General features: G+C 42.7%; 1 protein-coding gene across 1 annotated transcript in view; it reads left to right on the forward strand.

Annotated features, from left to right (window-relative positions):
- The window catches only part of LOC140469281 (ectonucleoside triphosphate diphosphohydrolase 8-like), a 124601-nt gene extending 111690 nt beyond the window's left edge, over positions 1-12911 (forward strand). Inside the window, exons 10-11 of the mRNA XM_072565624.1 lie at positions 8285-8324; positions 12049-12911. Coding sequence (XP_072421725.1) covers positions 8285-8324; positions 12049-12911 — 903 coding nt within the window. The remainder of the gene's footprint in view (positions 1-8284; positions 8325-12048) is intronic.
- Positions 12912-21752: the final 8841 nt, after the last annotated feature.

Consider the following 21752-nt stretch of genomic DNA (forward strand, 5'->3'; position numbering starts at 1 on the left):
CTCAGCAGCTTGTTCTATAGCAGACATTCCCCATCTAAAATTCCAAACTGAAACTTCAAACCTGCAAACACCACAGTCTTAAAACGCAGTCAGGAAACAGTCAGGGTTTCTCCTTGAAGTGAGTTCAAGCAACCATTTGGAATTATGTGGTTTGCCAGTGATCTGCATTAAAATAAAAGCTCTAATAATTATTGGCTTTTTAAAAACAAATCAAAGCATTTCCACCATCCTTCAAACTCAAGTCCACAAAAAGAAATAAATATGATGCATCTTCAAAACAATATTCTCTTTGTCAGTAACTATTCTGCAGAATAAGGTATAAAACAAGAAATGATGGGGTTTGTAAGAAAGGTACTGCGATAATCATGTCCATCCTATAGACTGGGCAAATTCAATTGACCAAGGAAGACTGGGAAATGACTTATGGGGTGTGCCCAGGACAGTTTCTTAAAGCAATATTCTGTGGAATCCACAGGGAGCAGGAGATATTAAACCACGTGATGTGTAATGAGACATGATTAATTATCTAATAGCAAAGGATCTCCCAGGCAGGAGCAAGCCTAGCATTACAGGATATCTTACCAAGCTTGAGGGCAAGGAATTTAGTTTGATAACTAATACCTTAAAGTTAATTAAAGGCAATCGCAATGCATGAAGAGTTGGCTAAAGGATGCTGGGAAATCAGTTACAAGCTAAGATGATCGCAAAATAGTGGTGCTAAGACACAGGGTAAATGCTTCTACGTAATTTAACTCAGCAACTCAGAAAAGATTTATCCCATGCAGTAATCTGTGAAAATTCAAGAGGCCAAGAACTATTCAAAGTAAAAATTAACCATTTTATTTCATAAGTTATAACAGAGAATAATTAACTAACAAAAATTTACAACTCCTTCCTCTAACCTATCTTTTACTTTCTCTTCCACAATACTGGTCCAATAAAAGTCCCTGATTGAGATTTATCAAAAATTCAAGTTTTCAAAACCAGCCAGCTGTCAGATCTTCTAATTGGATCTTCCTGTGTCTTCTTCGGGATTATGCTTCACAGGTCATGGATCGATAAAGGTACCTTTAAGCGAGGCTACTTTTCAGGCAGCTTCTACATGCTGGTGGCGTGGCAGTTCTCTTCCCAACTGGTCAAGTTTCCCCATTCTTATACCCCCAAAATATCAGATTGTGTCATTGACTTTTAAGATTGTCATTGTACTAAATTCAAACTAGATTAGACTTTGGTATTTGGGGGGGGATATAATTTAAACTGATTGGCATAATTTGAATCTGTTTTTCTCTCCAAATAACCAGCTACCCTAGCTACCCCTATAGCTGGACCACATGCTACATTGTGTCTTATTGAGAACACTTGGTGCTGTCACTGCTAGATTTTAACTTTCTTAAAGGTACAGTACACCCACACCTTAATAACACCTGCCCCCTTAAGAAAAAATGAACCATCATAATGAAAAGATGGCTTCATTTTTTTTTCTATTTTTAAAAACATTATCCTAACATAGAGATAACTTTAATATAAGCTCACCTTAACTTCTTCCCATATACCTATATATATAAAACACTAAATAAATACAAATCTCACCTAAACTTTATCAGTCAAATCCGCAATAACGCATCTGTGATTATATTCTTACGACCCGCTTCAGGGATGATTTTTAAATGAAAATTCTGTACAATAAGACTCCAAGGAAATAGTCTCACTTATTTGTCTTTAAAGCATTCTAAGAATGTAAGAGGATTGTGATCCGTGTACACAACTGTCTCCTACACATTGTTTGTGACATACACATTAAGATGTTGTAAGGCCAGTACCAAACTCTTTATTGATCATGGAGTATTTCCTCTGGTAGATGTTGATCTTCTTCAAAAAGTCACCAAATGGGAGTTCAATCCCATTCTCATCCCCCTGTAGGAGGACAGTTCCAACTCCATTGTCATTAGCATCGATGCTGACTTCAAAAGATTTTGAAAAGTTTGGTGTAGCTAAAACTGGTTTGGTGGTTAATATTGATTTCAAATGGTTGAATGCATCGTGGCAATGTTCTGCCCACCCAAACTTTGTGTTCTTCTTCAGCAAATCGATTAACGGTGCCCTACACTGATGAGGTTTGGAACAAACTTCTGATAGAATCCGCTGAGTCCTAAGAATTGAACCACCTCTTTCTTTGAGATTGGTCATGCAAATTCCTCGATAGCCTTCAATCATAGCGTTCTGTGGGGTCAGCCTTCCATGACCAATGTTATATCCCAAGAATTGCACTTCTGCTTTCGCAAATTCAGTTTTACTTAAGTTTATTATCAGTTTTACTTCTTGTAGTCGTTCAAAGAGCTCTGCCAAATGTATCATGTGATCTTTCCAGGAGTTATTAAAGATCACTACATTGTCCAAATAGACTGCACAGTTGGTTAACCCAGCCACAACTCTATTCATGAGTCTTTGGAATGTGGCGGGCATGTTCTTCATTCCAAAGGGCATCACTTTAAGCTGATATAGCCCAATTGGGATCACAAACGCAGAAACTTTTTCGTCATTTCTGATAAAGGTACCTGCCAGTAATCACGCAGTATGTCTAACTTGGTTATGTAACTGGCTTGTCTGATTTTCTCAATACAGTCCTCCAACTTAGAAATTGGATAAGAGTCCAATTTTGTAACAGTGTTGACCTTCTGATAATCCACGCAGAATCATTGAGTCCCATCCAGTCCGGGAACTAACACAATCGGCGAACTCCACTCCCTCTGGCTTGGTTCGATGATGTTCTCGTTGAGCATGGCCTCCACCTCCATCTGAACCTTTCTGGCTTTGAAAGGATCAAGCCGATAGGGGTATTGTTTTATCCGAGCAGTATTCCCTACGTCTATGTCATGTACAATATCATTAGTCCTCCCCATCTGATTCTTACATATGTCCTCATAAAGTAACAAATCTTTCAACAGCATTCTATGCTCCTAGACAGATGGCTTATTAGTCTATCCCACTCCTCAAAGACTTCTTCATTTTTTAATCTATTTTGTGGTATGTCAAAGTCCACATCCTCTGGATTTGATTCCTCACTCTGTGGGGCAGTAACTAACACCTGTTTCTCCAGTTCTTTCTCTCTAGTATAACACGGTTTCAACATGTTCACATAACATATTCAATACCATTTTTTTCTATCTGGCATCTTTTCTAGATAGTTCACCTGACTCAACTTTTTCTCAATTTGATAGGGACTATTAAACCTGGCTTTGAATGGATCTCCTATCATTAGTAACAGTACTAACACATTATCCCCTCGGGAAAACATCTGAGTCTCAGAGTTTTTCTCTGCCACCTGCTTCATTCTACACTGTGCCCTCTTTAGGTGCTGTTTAGCTAACACACAGACAAGCTAAATTACAGACCAGTCGGTCTTATGTCTGTGGTCAGCAAGGTTTTGGAAACAATTCTCAGGGATAGGATTTATGGCTATTTGGAAAAGTACAGCGTGATTAAAGGCATAGCTTTGTGAGGGGCAGGTCATGCCTCACTATTCTTATTGATTTCTTTGAGGAGGTATGAGACAAGATGATGAAGGTAGAGCAATGGATGTGTGTATATGGACTTGAGCAATGCATTTGATAGGGTTCCCCAAGGTAGGCTCATTCATAAAGTCAGGAAGTATGGGATACAGGGAGATTTGGCTATCTGGATTCAGAATTGGTTGGCTGACAGAAGGCAAAGAGTGGTAGTAGATGGAAAGTCTTCTGCCTGGAGGTCAGTGGTGAGTGGGGTCCCACAGGGCTCTGTTCTTGGGCCTCTGCTCTTTGTAGTTTTTATAAATGACATGGATGAAGAGGTTGAGGGGTGGGTTAGTAAATTTGGCAATGACACAAAGGTTGGAGGTGCCGTTTGATAGTATTGAGAGCTATTGCAGGCTGCAGCGCAACATAGACAGATGCAGAGCTGGGCTGAGAAATGGCAGATGGAGTTCAACTTGATAAATGTGAAGTGATGCATTTTGGAGGGTTGAACTTGAATGCTGAATGTAGGATTAAAGACAGGATTCTTGGCAGTGTGGAGAAACAGAGAGATCCTGGTGTTCAAGTGAGGGGCAGAGATCCCTCAAAAGTTGCCACCCACCTGAAGAAGGGCTTATGCCCGAAACGTCGATTCTCCTGCTCCTTGGATGCTGCCTGACCTGCTGCGCTTTTCCAGCAACACATTTTTCACCCAAATAGATAGGGTTGTTAAGAAAGCATACGGTGTTTTGGATTTGATTAACAGGGGGATCGAGTTTAAGAGCCATGAGGTTTTGCTGCAGCTCTACAAGTCCTTGGTGAGACCACATTTGGAATATTGTGTCCAGTTCTGGTCGCCCCACTATAGGAAAGATACGGAGGCTTTGGAGAGGCTGCAAAGAAGGTTTACCAGGATGCTGCCTAGACTGGAGGGCTTTTATTACGAAGAGAGGTTGACTAAGCTTGGACCTTTCTCACTGGAGAGAGGGAGGAAGAGAGGTGCCCTGATCAAGGTATACAAGGTAATGAAAGGCATGGATAGACTGAATAGCCAGAGACTTTTCCCCAGGGCAGGGTTGACTCACAAGAGGGGTCATAGTTTTAAGATATGAGGAGGAAGGTATAGAGGAGACGTCAGAGGAAGGTTCTTTACACAGAGAGTTGTGAATGCATGGACTGCATTGCCAGCATTGGTGGTGGAAGCAGAGTCATTAGGGACATTTAAGCGAATGCTGGACGTACACATGGATAGCAGTGAATTGAGGGGTGTGTAGGTCAGGTTATTTTATTTTAGATTAGGAATAATCCTCGGTACAACATCATGGGCCGAAGGGCCTGTTCTCTGCTGTATTTTTCTATGTTCTATGTTCACCTGCTCGATTTAGTCTCTCCCTCACTGCCAATACATAATCTCATTGTGAGATCTCCGACTTTCGTTTTGTCAATTTTTCTTTAATTAATTTCAAAGGGCCTCTCACTTCATATCTCAAAGGGAGTGAACTGAGTAGATTCATTTGGAGCATCTCTAATGGCAAACAACACAAATGGGTTCCCTTTAACCCAGTCATTCATGTAATCCTGACAGTATGCTCTCAATATGGTCTTCAAGATCTGATGCCACCTTCCTCAAGCTCCCTGGGATTCAGGATGATACACACTGGATTTAAAGTACTGTATACCTGAGCTATCCTTAACCACCTTAAACAGCCTTGCAGTAAAATTTGACCCTTGTTCTGACTGAGTCTCTCTGGGTAGCCCATACCATGAGACGAAAGCTACTAACTCCTCAACTACCCTTTTTGCCTTGATATTCTGTAATGGAATTGCCTCCAGAAATCTGGGAGACACATCCGTTACTGTTAACAAATACTGGTTCCCACTTTTAGTTCTTGGAAGGGGACCTACACAATCAATTATAACCCGTGTGAAATGTTCTTCAAATGCAGGAATTAGCATCAAAGGTGCTGGTTTTATTTACGCCTGTGGCTTACCTACTATTTGCCACGTATAACACATATGGCAAAAGTTAACCATATCCTTGTGCATTGCAGTCCAATAAAAATGTATTTGTACCTTAGCCTGAGTCTTCCATAACCCTAGGTGACCTCCTACAGGCAGTTTATGTGCTACCTGTAATACTTACTGAGTATTTCTACCAGCAACACAATCTGGTGCACTTCGGGCCATTTCTCCTCTGCACTAACTTGCCGTGGTCTCCATTTCTGTCTTGGGAATCTATCTTTCAGATAATAACCCTCCAGAATATTCTCTGCCTCCTTTTCAGAGTACGCATCCACATATATATCTTTTATCGTCTTGTCGTGCTGTTGCAAGTCTCTTAGTCTTTCAGGACTAAACACTTCTGTCTGACCCTCTGCCTGTTCAGGTTTTTCCTGCACCATTACATCAAACAGGGTATCCGCTAACTGAACCTCAACTCCTTCATCTTTCTCATTACTTTTTACTTTGTGCTGTGACTTATAATAGCGGGATCTGGATACGATACAGTCTGGGAAAATACCAGGATATTTTTGTTCTAACTTCTCAGTTTCTTGGTCTTCCTTAGGTTTCTTCATAACAAGAGGTGCCACTCCCATCTTGGGTTCTGCTAAATCATTCCCAAGAACAAACTGAATTCCTGGAACTGACACACTGTCAATATCTCCCACTGTAACTTCCCCAGTCTTGAGTTGGCACTCCAACCTGATGTTTCATAAATTTCTGCCCATCTGTCCCACAAATTGCCACACTCTCGGGTAACAGATCAGAAAGAGTGCATATTCGCTCATCCCTTACTGTCAGTGACTGGTTAGATTCTATATCTCTCAAAATTATAACTTTTTGCCCTTCTCCCCTGCCCTTTCTGAGTAAACTTTACCCACCGAGGCAAATTCTTTGTAGAGATCAGGTACTAACTCCATACCCAGCCCCTGACTAGGCTGTGCACTCTCCTGCAGCTCCTTGGCTGTTCTTGGGGTCTCCTTTACTACCTTCACTAATGCCACTGGCTTCGCTTCTTTAACCACATCTTTTCCCACAGTGCCTTTCTTTAATGACCAGCACCATGACGATACGTGTCCCACTTTACCACAGTGGAAACACCGGAGGCCTTTCACCTCATTTCCACCCTCTTGGGCTTCTTTATCCTGTGATAAATTCTTACCAGTGCTCTCTACTCTTTGTTTCGCAGTGTCGGATCTCCCCTTCTCCCAACTTCTATCCTTCCAGGATGAATTTCTGGTCGGAAGCTTGTCCTATGCACCAACATGTCGTCATCTGCCAATTCTGCTGCCCTTCTCACTTCCTGAACTTTCTGTTCTTCCACGTGAATTCTTACCATCTCTGGAAGTGAGTTTTTAAACTCCTCCAGCAGAATAATCTCTCTTAGAGCCTCAAAGGTCCTATTTATTTTCAAAGCCCGCACCCATCAATCAAAATAATTATGTTTAATTCTTTCGAACTCAGCATTAGTCTGATTTGGTTCCTTCTTTGTGTTTCTGAACCGCTGTCTATATGCTTCTGGTACCAATTCATAAGCACTTAAAATAGTCTGTTTGACATCTTCATAATCTCTTGACTCCTCAGCTGACAGCATGACAAGTACCTCACTAGCTCTGCCTGCCAGTTTAATCTGAACTAGGATTACCCATCAATCCTCAGACGCTGCTTCTGCCCAGACAATTTTTCAAATGAAGAAGGCTTCAGCATCTTTCTCATCAAAATGTGGCAGAGTTTTGACATATTTGTATTAACCACTACCTTCTCTTTTACTCTCCATCCTATTAACTTGACTTTGCTGACTAAGTCGCAAGTTCTCAAGTTCAAATTCTCTCTTTTTGCTCAGCAACGTACCTTCTCTCTCTTTATTTTTCCTCTCTCTCTCTCCCTTTCTTCTCTCTCTCTCTTTGCTCAGCTAAGAACCTTCTCTCTCTCTCTCTCTCCTTCCTCTCTCCCCCTCCCTTCTCTCTTCTCTCTCTTTCTTCTCTCTCTCTTTCTCTTTCTCTCTTCCTATCTCTTTCTCTCTCTTTCCTTTCTCTCTTTTTGTTTACCTTTAAACTCCATTTTCCTCAATTGTAATTTAGGTTTTTCTATCTCTACTGCACTTGTCTGCTTCTCTGATACACCTAAGTGTTTGAGTAAGTCCCTGACAATTTCAGCTTTATTTTAGTTCTTGGGTTAAACCCAAATCTAACTTCTTTGCTAATTCTAAATGGATAACCTTTTTCTGTTCTTCAAAATGTTCTTGGCAAATTTGAGAATCATCTTCAAATCCCAGAACCTCTTTAGCAGTTTTAAGAACCATTTCTCTTACTTTTAATTTAATCAACTGCAAGTCACTGAAATTAAACAAATTGTCTTACCTATGTTTTATTTAATGATCTAGGACACTAACCTGCAATGTTTAAATCTGCTGGGATTTTTCGTACCCCCAAATCTGTCTAAACCAGTTCAAATCCCAAACTCGAGCCCCCAAACAGTAATGACAGAGGATAAACTTTTGTGCTTAATTTAAACTAACAACACAGAAAGGATTTAGCCTGTGCAGTAATCTGGGAAAATTTCAGAGGCCAAGAACTATTTAAAGTAAAAATTAACAAGTTTATTTCTTAAAGTATAACAGAGAATAATTAACTAACAACTATTTACAACTACTTCCTCTAACCTATTTTTTACTTTCCGTGCTATAATACTAATCCGATAAAAACCCACAGATTACGATTTACCAAAAATTTAAGTTTTCAAAAACTAGAGAGCTCTTGAATCTTCTATCATCTGTCTTCTTTTCTTTTTCTTAGGGATTATGCTTCACAGATACCTTTAAGAGAACTATTTTCGGCCAGTCTCTACATGCAGCTGGCGTAGCAATTCCCCTCCCAACTGTTCAATTTTCCCCAGTCTTATACACCCAAAGCATCAGATTGTGTCATTGGCTTATAAGATTGTCAAGATACTTAATTCAAGCTTGGCTAGAATTTGGTGTTTTTCGGGATATAATTTAAACTGATTGGCCTAATTCGGATCTGTTTCCCACTTCCTGGCAACCAGCTAATCTATCTTTCAACCAAGTGTTACATTGTTACCTTATTGAGAACACTTGATGCTGTCACATAGTTTTGCTAGCTTCTAACTCTCTTAAAGATACAGTATACCCCCCCCCCCCCACCCCTTACTGACACCTCGGTCACTTCCTCTATTTACTCTGCTTTACTTCCCAAGGAAAGGTCAAGTTTTGCTCCTTTTCTAGGAGGTACATGCACATACTGAATACGATAGTATTCTTGCAGACACTTAACAAATTCCTCTCCATCAATCCCTTAATATTATGGTCGTCCCAAATGATGTTTAGAAATTTAAAATCCCCTACCATTATCACCCTATTATTCTTACGGATAACTGAGATCTTACAAATTTGCTTCTCAATTTCCTGCTGACTATTGGGGGTCTATAGTACAATGCCAATAAGGTGATCATCTAACCTACACATCCCTGAATACTATGAGCAATTTATCATGGCCAATTCACTTAACCTGTGCATCTTCGGACCGTGGGAGGAAACCAGAGCAGCCGGAGGAAACTCACACAGCCATGGGGAGAACGTGAAAACTCCACATAGTCACCCAAGGCTGGAATAGAATCAGATTATTGTTCATAGTTGGCAAATGGCAGGAAAACCCAGCCCCATGGAATGTTCCTCCAATATTATGTAGGAGGTCAAGGACACTTCCAGCATGCAGGAAGGGAATTTAGTGAGAGCACCTGTTTGACTGCATTAACTGCCCAGAACTGAGATGGACTCAATATAGAGCATCCATGATGCTGAGGATAGCACATTTAGTGATGGCTACACAGAGGGAAAAGTGTTGTGTCACTCTCAGGACAATGAATGAGCATGGGCAGGTAGCACTGGAGATCACTATGACCTCTCAAGCACACATACTGTGTTGGGTACTGTTTGGGGTGAGATGGCATCTCAGGGTAAAGTTGCAACAGCCAAATGTGTGCACCATGGTTGTTTCTGCTGCACAGCATGGGAGGAGCAAAAACTGGGAGAGCTTTAGCGAAAGGGGACTAAAGTGCAAGGAGAACTGACAGGCAGTTCTGTGGACAAGAACTTTCAAATAATATGTAGCCTTCCTGGCGCTAGGATCAGGGATGTATCAGAGTGCCTGCAGGACATTCAGAAAGGGAAGGGTCGAACAACTAGCAGTCATGGCACATGGTGGTACCAGTGACATGCGCTAAGAAAAGGAATGAAGTCCTGCAACAAGAATTAGGAGTTAGGTGGCCAGGAGCAGAGCCTTAGGGTGAAGAAATGACCCTTTAGAGCTTACATGAGGAGGAATTTTTTTCAGCCAGAGGGTCTGCAACACACTTCCAGAGAGTGTGGTGGAGATTGATTCAATTATGGTTTTCAAACAGAATTTTGGGACATGAAAGAAAAGAAATCTGCCAGGCTACCAGGAAAAATCTGGAAGTGGGACTAGGTAAGTTGTTTGTGCAGAGAGCCAGAAGACATGACGGACTGAATACCCTCTCCTGTTCTGCTGTCAAACAGTGACAAAGTTATGAACGGTCTTATTTAGTTTCAAATGCTTGCCAGGGAGCAGGATGGAGTCAGTATCTAGGGATTAGGAATCTGAAGAAGGGATGCAAACACAATGCCCTTAATCTTCCCAATAGCTAATTAGTGGAAATTTCTGTGAATCCAGTGCTGGATATTGGATAAGCATGTTATGATTAAGTGACAGTGGAGGAGTCAAGAGGTGATGAAATGGAATTTGGTGCTGTCAGCATACATTATAAACACAGCATGTTTTTCACATGTCGATAAGAAATAGGAGAAAGTGAGGACTGCAGATGCTGAAAATCAGTGTCTAGATTGGAAAAGCACAGCAGGTCAGGCAGCATCTTCCCACAAAGTTGAAGATGCCCTCCAATGCATTTCAATGTCCCGCATCTCTGCCCTCAAACTCCACCCCTCCAACCGCAACAAGGACAGAACCCTCCCCCACCCCCCCCCGTCCTCACCTTCCACCCTACCAACCTCTACATAAACCGCATCATCCGCCGACATTTCCACCATCTCCAAATAGACCCCACCCCTTTCCGCAAAACCCATTCCCTCTGTGACTACTTAGTCAGGTCCATGCCCCCCAACAACCCACTCTCCCCTCCTGGCACCTTCCCCTGCCACTGCAGGAATGGCAAAATCTGTGCCCACACCTCCCCCCTCTGCTCCATCCAAGGCCCCAAAGGAGCCTTCCATATCCATCAAAGTTTCACCAGCACATCCACCAATGTCATTTATTGTATCCGTTGCTCCTGTGCGGTCTCCTCTACATTGGGGAGACTGGATGCCTTCTTGCACAGCTCTTTATGAGACACCTCCAGGACATCCGCACTAATCAACCCCACCACCCCGTGGCCCAACATTTCAACTCCCCCCTCCCACTCGCCCGAGGACATGCAGGTCCTGGGTTCCCTCCACCGCTGCTCCCTCACCACCCGACACCTGGAGGAAGAACGCCTCCTCTTCCGCCTCGGAAAACCTCAACCTCAGGGCATCAAAGTAGACTTCACCAGTTTCCTCATTTCCCCTCCCTCCACCTTACCCCAATTCCAACCTGCCAGGTCATGACCTGTCTCACCTGCCAATCTTCCTTCCCTCCTATCTGCTCCACCCTCCTCTCTGACCTATCACCTTCATACCCACCTCCATCCACCTATTGTGCACTTGGGTACCTTCCCCCTAGCCCCATCCCCCTACCATTTATCTCTCCACCCCAGAGGCTCCCTGCCTCATTCCTGATGAAGGGCTTTTGCCCGAAACGTCGATTTTCCTGCTCCAAGAAATAGGAGAGACCAAAGACAGCTCTGAGAACGCAATGTCAGATCTGTACACTGACAACACCTCTCACCAATTCCACTGTTTTGATGTGGCCTGCTACTTATCAGCATCCAGGACAATTTCAGCAAACATTTCATACAGACATAGAATCATAGAGTTCTACAAAATGGAGACATGCCCTTTGGCCCTAACTGGTCCATGCTGACCAAAATGTCTATCCACGCTAACTCCATTTCCCTGCAGTTAGCCCATACCCTACTAATCCTTTCCTATCCATGTATTTCTCCAAATGCCTTATAAATGTTGTTAATATACCCGCCTCATTCACTTCCACTGGCAGCTCATTCCAAATGCGTACCACCCTCTGTGTAAAATAGTTGCCCCTCAGGTTTCTTTTACTCTTTCCCCTTTAACCTTAAACTGATGCCCTCTAGTCCTCGATTCTCCAACTCTGGGAAAAAGATTGAATGCTCTCACCTATCCACGCCTTTCATGATCCTGTATGCTTCTATACACTTCTATAACATCTCTCTCAGTCTACCATGCTCTAAAGCAAAAAGTCCTCATTTGTCCAACCTCTCCTTATTATTCAGAGCCTTTAAACCTGGCAACATCCTTGTAAATTTCTTTTGCACTCTTTCCAGTTTAATAACATCCTTCCTATAGCGAGGTGACCGAAACTCATTACTCATCATAAACTCTGTTCCTTAGCCACTGATTATACATCACCACATGATTATACATCACCACATGATTATACATCACCACATGATTATACATCACCACATGATTATACACCACCACATGATTATACACCACCACATGATTATACATCACCACATGATTATACACCACCACATGATTATACATCACCACATGATTATACACCACCACATGATTATACATCACCACATGATTATACACCACCACATGATTATACACCACCACATGATTATACACCACCACATGATTATACACCACCACATGATTATACACCACCACATGATTATACATCACCACATGATTATACATCACCACATGATTATACATCACCACATGATTATACACCACCACATGATTATACATCACCACATGATTATACACCACCACATGATTATACACCACCACATGATTATACATCACCACATGATTATACATCACCACATGATTATACACCACCACATGATTATACACCACCACATGATTATACACCACCACATGATTATACATCACCACATGATTATACATCACCACATGATTATACACCACCACATGATTATACATCACCACATGATTATACATCACCACATGATTATACATCACCACATGATTATACATCACCACATGATTATACACCACCACATGATTATACATCACCACATGATTATACATCACCACATGATTATACACCACCACATGATTATACACCACCACATGATTATACACCACCACATGATTATACATCACCACATGATTATACATCACCACATGAATACACCGAACACAGGCATAAAAACGTCCCTATCTTCCAAGTATCTATTGTCCCCATCTTTGACTTATTTACACTGTGCTGAGATGAAGATGGGACTCAACTTCTGTGATGGCTCACACAATTGACAGGCTAATGAACATGATTTCAGCTCACGTATGAAAATTGTCAGTTGGGTGAGCCCTCGTACTGTATCCTAAACACCAGGAATAACTCTATCTTTCTAGAAGGTAGGTAAATAAGTTGGTCATGCATGTGTTTTAAAGAAGACTCATACAGCTTTGAGCTACCTTGCTTCAAACAAAACGTTGTTGGTTGTGCAAACCCAATGACGTGGCCACTGACTTTCACTGGGTGTTTCTTTTTTGACAGATTGGACAGACAGACATTGGATGGACCCTTGGCTACATGCTGAATCACACCAACATGATCTCTTCCAAACCTCCAGAGAAAATAAAGACTCAGTCTAATACCGTCTGGTCTTCTGTCTCTTCTCTCCTTGGACTGACCACTTTATTGTCTGTGTTGCTCAGCGTGACTCATTTTAAACAAAAAGATGAATCGAAAATCCAACCACTTGCTGGGAAATTGCATTGTGACTATTGACTTCAAGATTTTAGGTGATCACTGATGGGGAGGTACAACTGTAATAACTGTAATAAATTACCCTGATGTTTGCAAAGGAATCTGATGGTCATAATATTTAATTCAGTAGCTTTCCAAATCAGCGTGTCATCTACACTTTATATTTATTGTCAATAGTGCCAGATCACATTCCCCAAGTGGAAACACCTCAGCATCAAGAGTCAGGGATCTTTGGATGAGGGAAGGTGATGGCCGAATGGTATTATCACTAGACGTTTAGTCCAGGAACTCAGTTAATATTCAGGGGAGAAAGTGAGGACTGCAGATGCTGGAGATCAGAGCTGAAAATGTGTTGCTGGAAAAGCGCAGCAGGTCAGGCAGCATCCAAGGAGCAGGACAATCGACGTTTCTGGCATAAGCCCTTCCTCAGGAATGAGGAACGTGTGTCCAGCAGGCTAAGGTAAAAGGTAGGGAGGAGGGACTTGGGGGAGGGGCGTTGGAAATGCAATAGGTGGAAGGAGGTCAAGGTGAGGGTGATAGGCCAGAGTGGGGTGGGGGCAGAGAGGTCAGGAAGAAGATTGCAGGTTAGGAAGGCGGTGCTGAGTTCGAGGGATTTGACTGAGACAAGGTGGGGGGAGGGGAAATGATTTGTCCAGTTTCCTCATTTCCCCTCCCCCCACCTTGTCTCAGTCAAATCCCTCGAACTCAGCACCGCCTTCCTAACCTGCAATCTTCTTCCTGACCTCTCTGCCCCCACCCCACTCTAGCCTATCACCCTCACCTTGACCTCCTTCCACCTGTCGCATTTCCAACGCCTCTCCCCCAAGTCCCTCCTCCCTACCTTTACATTAGCCTGCTGGACACACTTGCCTCATTCCTGAAGAAGGGCTCATGCCCGAAACGGCGATTCTCCTGCTCCTTGGATGCTGCCTGACCTGCTGCGCTTTTCCAGCAACACATTTTTAGCTCTAATGTTCAGGGGATCCAAATTTAAATCATGAAATCCTTACACTGTGAAAGCAGGCCATTCTCCCCATCCAGTCCACACTGACCATCCAGACCTACCCTCTTACCCTATCCCTGTAACCCTGCGCTTCCCATGGCTAATCCATTTAACCTCATTCCTGATGAAGGGTTCCTGCCCGAAACATCAATTTCCCTGCTCCTCGGATGCTGCCTGACTTGCTGTGCTTTTCCAGCGCCACTCTCATCTTGACTCTGATTTCCAGCATCTGCAGTCCTCACTTTCACCTAATCCATTTAACTTGCATATCTTTGCTCTGTGGGAGGAAATCGGAGTACCCTCAGTAAACCCATGCAGGCATAGGTAGAACGCGTAAACTCGACAGATACCTGGGGATGGAATCAAACTCGGGTCCCTGATGCTGTGAGGCACCAGTGCTAACCACTGAGGTACACTGGAATCCTGCCACAGCAATAGACAATAGACAAGAGACAATAGGTGCAGGAGTAGGCCATTCTGCCCTTCGAGCCTGCACCACCATTCAATATGACCATGGCTGATCATCCTCAATCAGTATCCTCTTCCTGCCTTATCTCCATAACCCTTGATTCCACTATCCTTGACAGCTCTATCCAACTCTTTCTTAAATGAATCCAGAGACTGGGCCTCCACTGCCCTCTGGGGCAGAGCATTCCACACACCCACCACTCTCTGGGTGAAGAAGTTTCTCCTCATCTCTGTCCTAAATGGCCTACCACTTATTTTTAAGCAGATAGTGAAACTTGAATGCAATAAAAACAACTGGAATTAAGAATCTATTGATGACCATCAAACCATTGTCAATTGCTGGAAAAACCCATCTGGTTCACTACAGTGAAGGAAATCTTCCATTCTCATCTGGGCTGGCCTACATGTGACTCCACAGCAATGTGATTGACTCTCAACTGCTCTCTGAGTGGACTAGCAAGCCACTCAGTTGTATCAATAATCGTGAAGTTTCAAGAAAAAAACAAAACTGGATGTCCACCTGACATCACCTAAGGTACCGACAAATACATCGCAGAAGTAAGCCCTGTCGACCCTAAAACATCCTCCCTGCTAATGTGAGGACCAGTGCCAAATAGGGAAAGTTGTCGCACAGGCTAGTCAAGCAACAGCCTGAGTTTGGTCTGATACCTTGTGCATGACAATGTCCCAGACACGACCAGCATCATCTCCAGATATATCCTGTCACATCAGCAGGACAGAGCAGCAGTGGTGGCAGCACAGTGTTAGATAGTCAGGAGGGAGCTGACCTGGGAGTCAGAGACAGTAAGAACTGCAGATGCTGAAAGTCAGAATCAATAGATGCAAAGCTGGAAAACCACAGCAGGTCAGACAACATCCAAGGAGCAGTAAAGCCAACATTTCGGGCCAAAACCCTTCGTCAGGACTAGAGAGGGGGAAAGGAGTCCATCAGTAAATGGGGAGGTAGGGTGGGGGGGGAAGGATGGGTGGGATGGTGATAGCTGGATGCAGGTGGGGGGTTATTGCGATTGGTCAGTGGGAAGGGTGGAGGGTATTAGGGAGTGCTCCACATTCGTTCAGGACCCAATGAAATCTCATGACTTCAGGTTAAACACCGGCAAGAAAACCTCCTGCTGATTACCATATACCATTCTCCCTCAGTTGATGAATCAGTACTCCTTCACATTGACTAACATTTGGAGGAGGCACTGAGGGTGGCAAGGGAGTTAAAATGTACTCTGGGTGGGGGATTTCAATGTCCAACACCAAGGGTGGCTCGCAACAGCACTACTGATCAAGCTGGTTAAATCCTAAACTACTTAGTTGCTAGATTGAGTTTACTGCAATTGGTAAAGGAACTAACAATAGGGAAAAACATACTTGACCTCATCCTTAGCAATCTGCCTCCTGCAGAATCATCAATGACAGTATTAATAAGTGTGATCACTGCACAGTCCTTGAGGAGATGAAGTCCTGTCATTACATTGAGAATACCCTGTGTTGTGTTGGGTGGCACAATCACTGTGCAAAATTATCCATCTCGGCCTCTTCTGGTGGTCCCCAGCACTAGAGATGCCAGTATTCAGCTAATTCGATTCACTGTGTGTGAAATCAAGAAACAGTTGGAGGCCCTGGATTGGGTTTGGGCCCTGACAACATTCCTGCAATAGTACTGTAGACGTCTGCTGCAAAACTTGCCCTGCCCCTAGCCAAGGCAAAATTGGCATCTTCTTAATGTGGAAAATTGCCATGCATATCCTGTTAGCAAAAAGCAGGACAAATTCAATCTGACCAATTACTGCCCGATCAATCTTCTCTTGATCATCAGTAAAGTGATGGAATGTGTCCTCAACAGTGCTATCAAGCAGCACCTGCCCAACTATAACCTGCTCATTGATGGCAGGTTTGGGTTCTGCCAGCTCCTGACCTTATTACTGTTTTTTATTCAAACATGGACAAACGAGCTGAATTCCAGAGATGAGGAGAGTGCCAGTTCTTGATATCATTGCACATAGAACATCGAACAGAGAAAAGTACAGCACAGAACAGGCCCTTTGGCCCACAATGTTGTGCTGAGGATTAATCCTAATGCAAAATAAAATAATTAACCTACACACCCCTCAATTCACTGCTATCCACGTGCATGTCCAGCAGTCAATTAAGTGTCCCCAATGACTCTGCTTCCACCACCACTGCTGGCAACGTATTCTATGCAATCACAACTCTCTGCATAATGAACCTTTCTCTGACATCCCTTCTACACCTTTCTCCTCATATCTTAAAACTATGACCCCTCGTGCCAGTCAATCCTGCCCTGGGGAAAAGTCTCTGACTATTGACTCTATCTATTCCTCTCATTATCTTGTATACCTCAATCAGGTTCACCTCTCTTCCTCCTTCTCTCCAGAGAGAAAAGTCCGAGCCAATTAAACCTTTCTGCATAAGGCAAGCCCTCCAGTCCAGGCAGCATCCTGGTAAACCTTCCTTGCACCCTCTCCAAAGCCTCTGTATCTTTCCAATAGTAGGGCGACCAGAACTGGGCACAATATTCCAAGTGTGGTCTCACCAGTGATTTGTAGAGCTGCAGCAAAACCTCGCAGCTCTTAAACTTGATCCCCCGTTAATGAAAGCCAAAACGCTATATGTTTTCTTAACAACCTATCCACTTGGGTGGCAACTTTGAGGGATCTATGTACTTGAACATCAAGATCCCTCTGTTCCTCCACACTGCCAAGACTGTAGTTCATTGAGTGTGGCATCAAGGAGCCCTAGAAAAATTGGGCACTGGGACAAGCTCTCCACTGGCTGCATACATCTCTACCACATCAAAAGATATTTGTGGTTGTTGGAGGTCAGTCCTCTTAGCTCTAGGACATGTCTGCAGGAAATCTTCAAGGTAGTGTCCTAGGTCTGCCATCTTTGGCTGCTTCATCAACGAACTTCCCTCTGTCACAAGGTCAGAAATGGGGGTGTTTGCCATGATTACACAATGTTTACACATTCTTGACTCCTCACATACTGAATGAGTTCATGTTCGAAAGTGACAAGATTTGGACAATACCTAGGCTTGGGCTGACAGGTGGTAAGCAACATTCACACCACACAAATGCCAGGAAATAAGCATCTCCAATAAGAGACAACCTAACCACTTTCCACTGATACTCTATGGTATTACCATCACTAAATCCCCTATCACCAAGCTTCCTGAGGGTTACCATCAACTAGCAGCTCAACTGGACTCATCATATAAACACAAGAACATGTCAGAAACGAGGAATATTATGATGAGTAACTTACCTCCTGACTTCCCAAAACCTGTCTATCATCTACAAGGCACAGGTCAGAAGTGTGATGATATAATCCCCAATTGCCTGGAAGGATGCAGCTCCAACAACAGTTTACAAACCAGCCAGGACAAAGCAGCCCGTTTGGTTGGCACCGCATCTATAAGCATCCTCTCCCTCCATTACCGATGCTCAGTAGCAGCAGTGTACACTACAGCAATTCACCAAAGAAAGCATCTTCCAAACCCATGACCACCTCAATCTAGAAGGACAGGAGTAGCAGATGCATGGGATTACTACCACCTACAAGTTCGCCTCCAAGTCACTCACCAACTTCACTTGGAAATGTATTGGGAGAAAGCGAGGACTGCTAATGCTGGAGATTAGAATTGAGAGTGTGCTTGGAGCTCATTCCTGATGAAGGACTTATGCCCGAAACGTCAATTCTCCTGCCCCTCAGATGCTGCCTGACCTGTTGTGCTTTTCCAGCACCACAGCCTTAACCTGAAAATATATTGCCATTTTTTTCTCTGATGCTGGGTTAAAACCCTGGAATTCCCTCTCTAATAGCATTGTGGGTCAATTTACAGCATATGGACTGCAGCGGTACAATGCAGCTCACCACCACCTTCTCAAGGGTAACTAGGGATGGGCAATAAATACTGGCCTAGCCAGTCATGCTCACATCCTACAAGTGAATAAAAAAATGTCAATCAAGGGATTGAGTCCAATTCATGAGGGTGTTAATTATGAGCTTGAACAATATTTACATTTTCATAGGAATTGCATACATTGGTCAGAACGTAAGTTTGGTTTTTCAGCAGTGATATCAGCAGCCCAAAGACACTTATTAAAAATAAATCAAATAGTTCAAATCAAACAATGGAGAATAAAGAAATTGAACAAGAAAGCGATATGGAAATCACAGTTTCTTGATCAAGTGGGTATTGACGGTCCTGCAGATGATGATGAAGATATGGCCAGTAATCCTCCTTGATTCAAGAATATCTATTACTGCGCTACCTGACACTTTAAAACGGGTTCACACCATAAGCCTTCAATCATCAAAATTCAAGATCCAGGAATGTTATAACTAGGGATAACAAGCCAAATCAAATCAACCTTATTATTACTAGATTTGCAACACAGCGAAATTAAAATATTCAATGAACCTCAAAATTGTTCAATTGATCCTAACGAGACTTCATGAATAAAGATCTTAGACATCAAAATTATAACATAAACAATTTATTGTTAATGCTGTAACTTTAGCAAGACAAAGCTAAACAAAGTCACCTAATTAATGTCGATGGTTTAAGCCCATTCTTCTTTGATCAGAGCTTCACTCTCACACAGACAGGTACACACAGTAATGGAATAACTCTTAAAAATAATAGAATTATAATTTGCTAGTTCAATTAAACAGTTTCAAAGGATAGATGTCGAACTTTCATGCCAAACTTTCAATGGAGAGATGCCAAGCCCTCAGGCACATAACTGCGTATCTACTGTTGAAGTCATCAGTGAAGGCAACCAGTTCAGTGGACTTTCAGAGTATTTACTTATTTCTGACAGACTGGAATTCTTTTCTTAGAATATGAAATAATTCTTTAACTGTATAGAAAACTACAGAGAGTAAAAACACAGCAGCCAAGTTTCCAAAATCACTCTGCACCTGTTGACAAATAGTTAAAGTTGGTTTTCTCTTTTTCTTTCTTTTATTATCATCTGTCATGGACTGGTTAGTGTCAATCCTCCCTTGACTGACTAACAACATCCTGGGCAATGACAATGCACATTGTCCACAGTATTCCTTAGGTTGGTGCTGTAATTAAGTCATATTATTTCCAGGCTGATCACCAACAGCTCCATCTGCATTCATTTTATTCTCTTTTAAAGCATGCAACTACTCAAAGTTCAACTAACCATACCCTGAACTTTCAAATTTCAATAAAAAAGTTAGAAACATAAAGAAAACAGTAAGATTCACTGCAGAGGCCACATCATTCCAGCTAAATATGGTTTAAAGCAACAATTATGTACAATGGTAAAGATATTAAGGGGCCTTTTAACGTCTTACAGAATCAGAAAAAAAGTCCTTTGAGATTTGGTAAACTTGTTTCCAAACAGATGTCTTACAATGGCCACCAGACTTTCTAGTTGAGGTAAAAGATACCATATATCATAGAGTCAGAGAGGTTTACAACACAAAAAAAGGCCCTTTGATCTAGAGCCAGTCAAAAACAACCACCTAACAATTCTAATGCTATTTTCCAGCACTTGGCCAATAGCGTTTCTGCCTTGGAATCGCAAGTGCACATCGGAACACTTTTTAAATGCTATGAGGCTTTGGCATCAACCCCCCTTTACAAGTTGTGAGTTCCAGATTCCCACCATCCTTTGAGTGAAAAAGGTTTTCCTTCACATGTTCTCTCAACCTCGTAGTCCCTATCTTAAACCTATGTCCCATAATTGTATACAATGTTCTAGCTATGACAGTATATACAGTTCCAGCATCACCTCCCTACTATTAAACTCTATGCCTCAGCTAATAAAGGCAAATATACTATATGCCTTCTTTAATTTAAGAGACTGCCGTTCATGTGCACCAAGGTCTCTCTGATCGTCAGTGCTTCCCAGGGTCCTGCTGCTCCTTTGCCTTGGGAATGTCATAATGATTACATTTTCATGAATATATTCCACAGCTTTTCCAGGTTACTGAAGGTTTATACCACTAAGATTGGATCACCTTTTGTGAAGCACTTTCTCAGCTTTACAACAGTTCCAGAGTACATTTCCAGCTTCATTGGAAGAGCTTATTCCTTCAGAGATTTCTAAACAGGACACACGCGAGGGGATGAATCTGAAAGCTAGTGGTTTCTCTCAGCTTGTGTTCAATAATGCAGCATCACCATTCAGCAGTCTTTCATTGTCAGATAAAAAGGAGGTCCTTGAGGGTAGTAATTACTCCTGGTGCTACAAACTAGTGAGGATAGCAACAGGAGAATAGAGCAGATGAATCTGTGGCTGAGGAGCTTGTGAAGGGAATGAGGGGTAGGGGGGTGCAATTGGGCTGAGAGCTAAATGGGAGGCAGGTAGGTCTGGGGGGAAGGTAGCTGGGAATGTGATAAGTAGACGAAGGTGGGGTATGATGGTGATTGATGGGAGTCGAGGGTGGAGCGGATAGTTTTTGGATCATTGGAATCTTTTCTGAGGTAGAAGTAACTGTACAAGGGGGACAGATTGCACCTGAATTTGAAGGGGACTAATATACTGGTGGGGAGATTTGCTAGAGCTGCTCAGGAGGATTTAAACAAGTAAGGTGGGAGGTTTGGTGGGGGGGGGAGCGGGGATGTTGAAGACCAGGATAATAGTGAGGCAAGAGATCAACCTGACACTGGTACAGTTGGGAAAAGGAGTGACTTAGACAATCAGGGCAGGCAGGAACAAAGCAGAAAAGAAGGTAGGGCTATTAATTAAGCTGCATTTATTTCAATGCAAGAGGCCTAACAGGGAAGGTAGATGAACTCAGGTCATGATTAAGAACATGGGAAGGGCATATCATAGCAATTACAAAAACATGGCT

Source organism: Chiloscyllium punctatum, chromosome 49 (genome assembly GCF_047496795.1).
Source record: "Chiloscyllium punctatum isolate Juve2018m chromosome 49, sChiPun1.3, whole genome shotgun sequence".
NCBI lineage: Eukaryota > Metazoa > Chordata > Chondrichthyes > Orectolobiformes > Hemiscylliidae > Chiloscyllium > Chiloscyllium punctatum.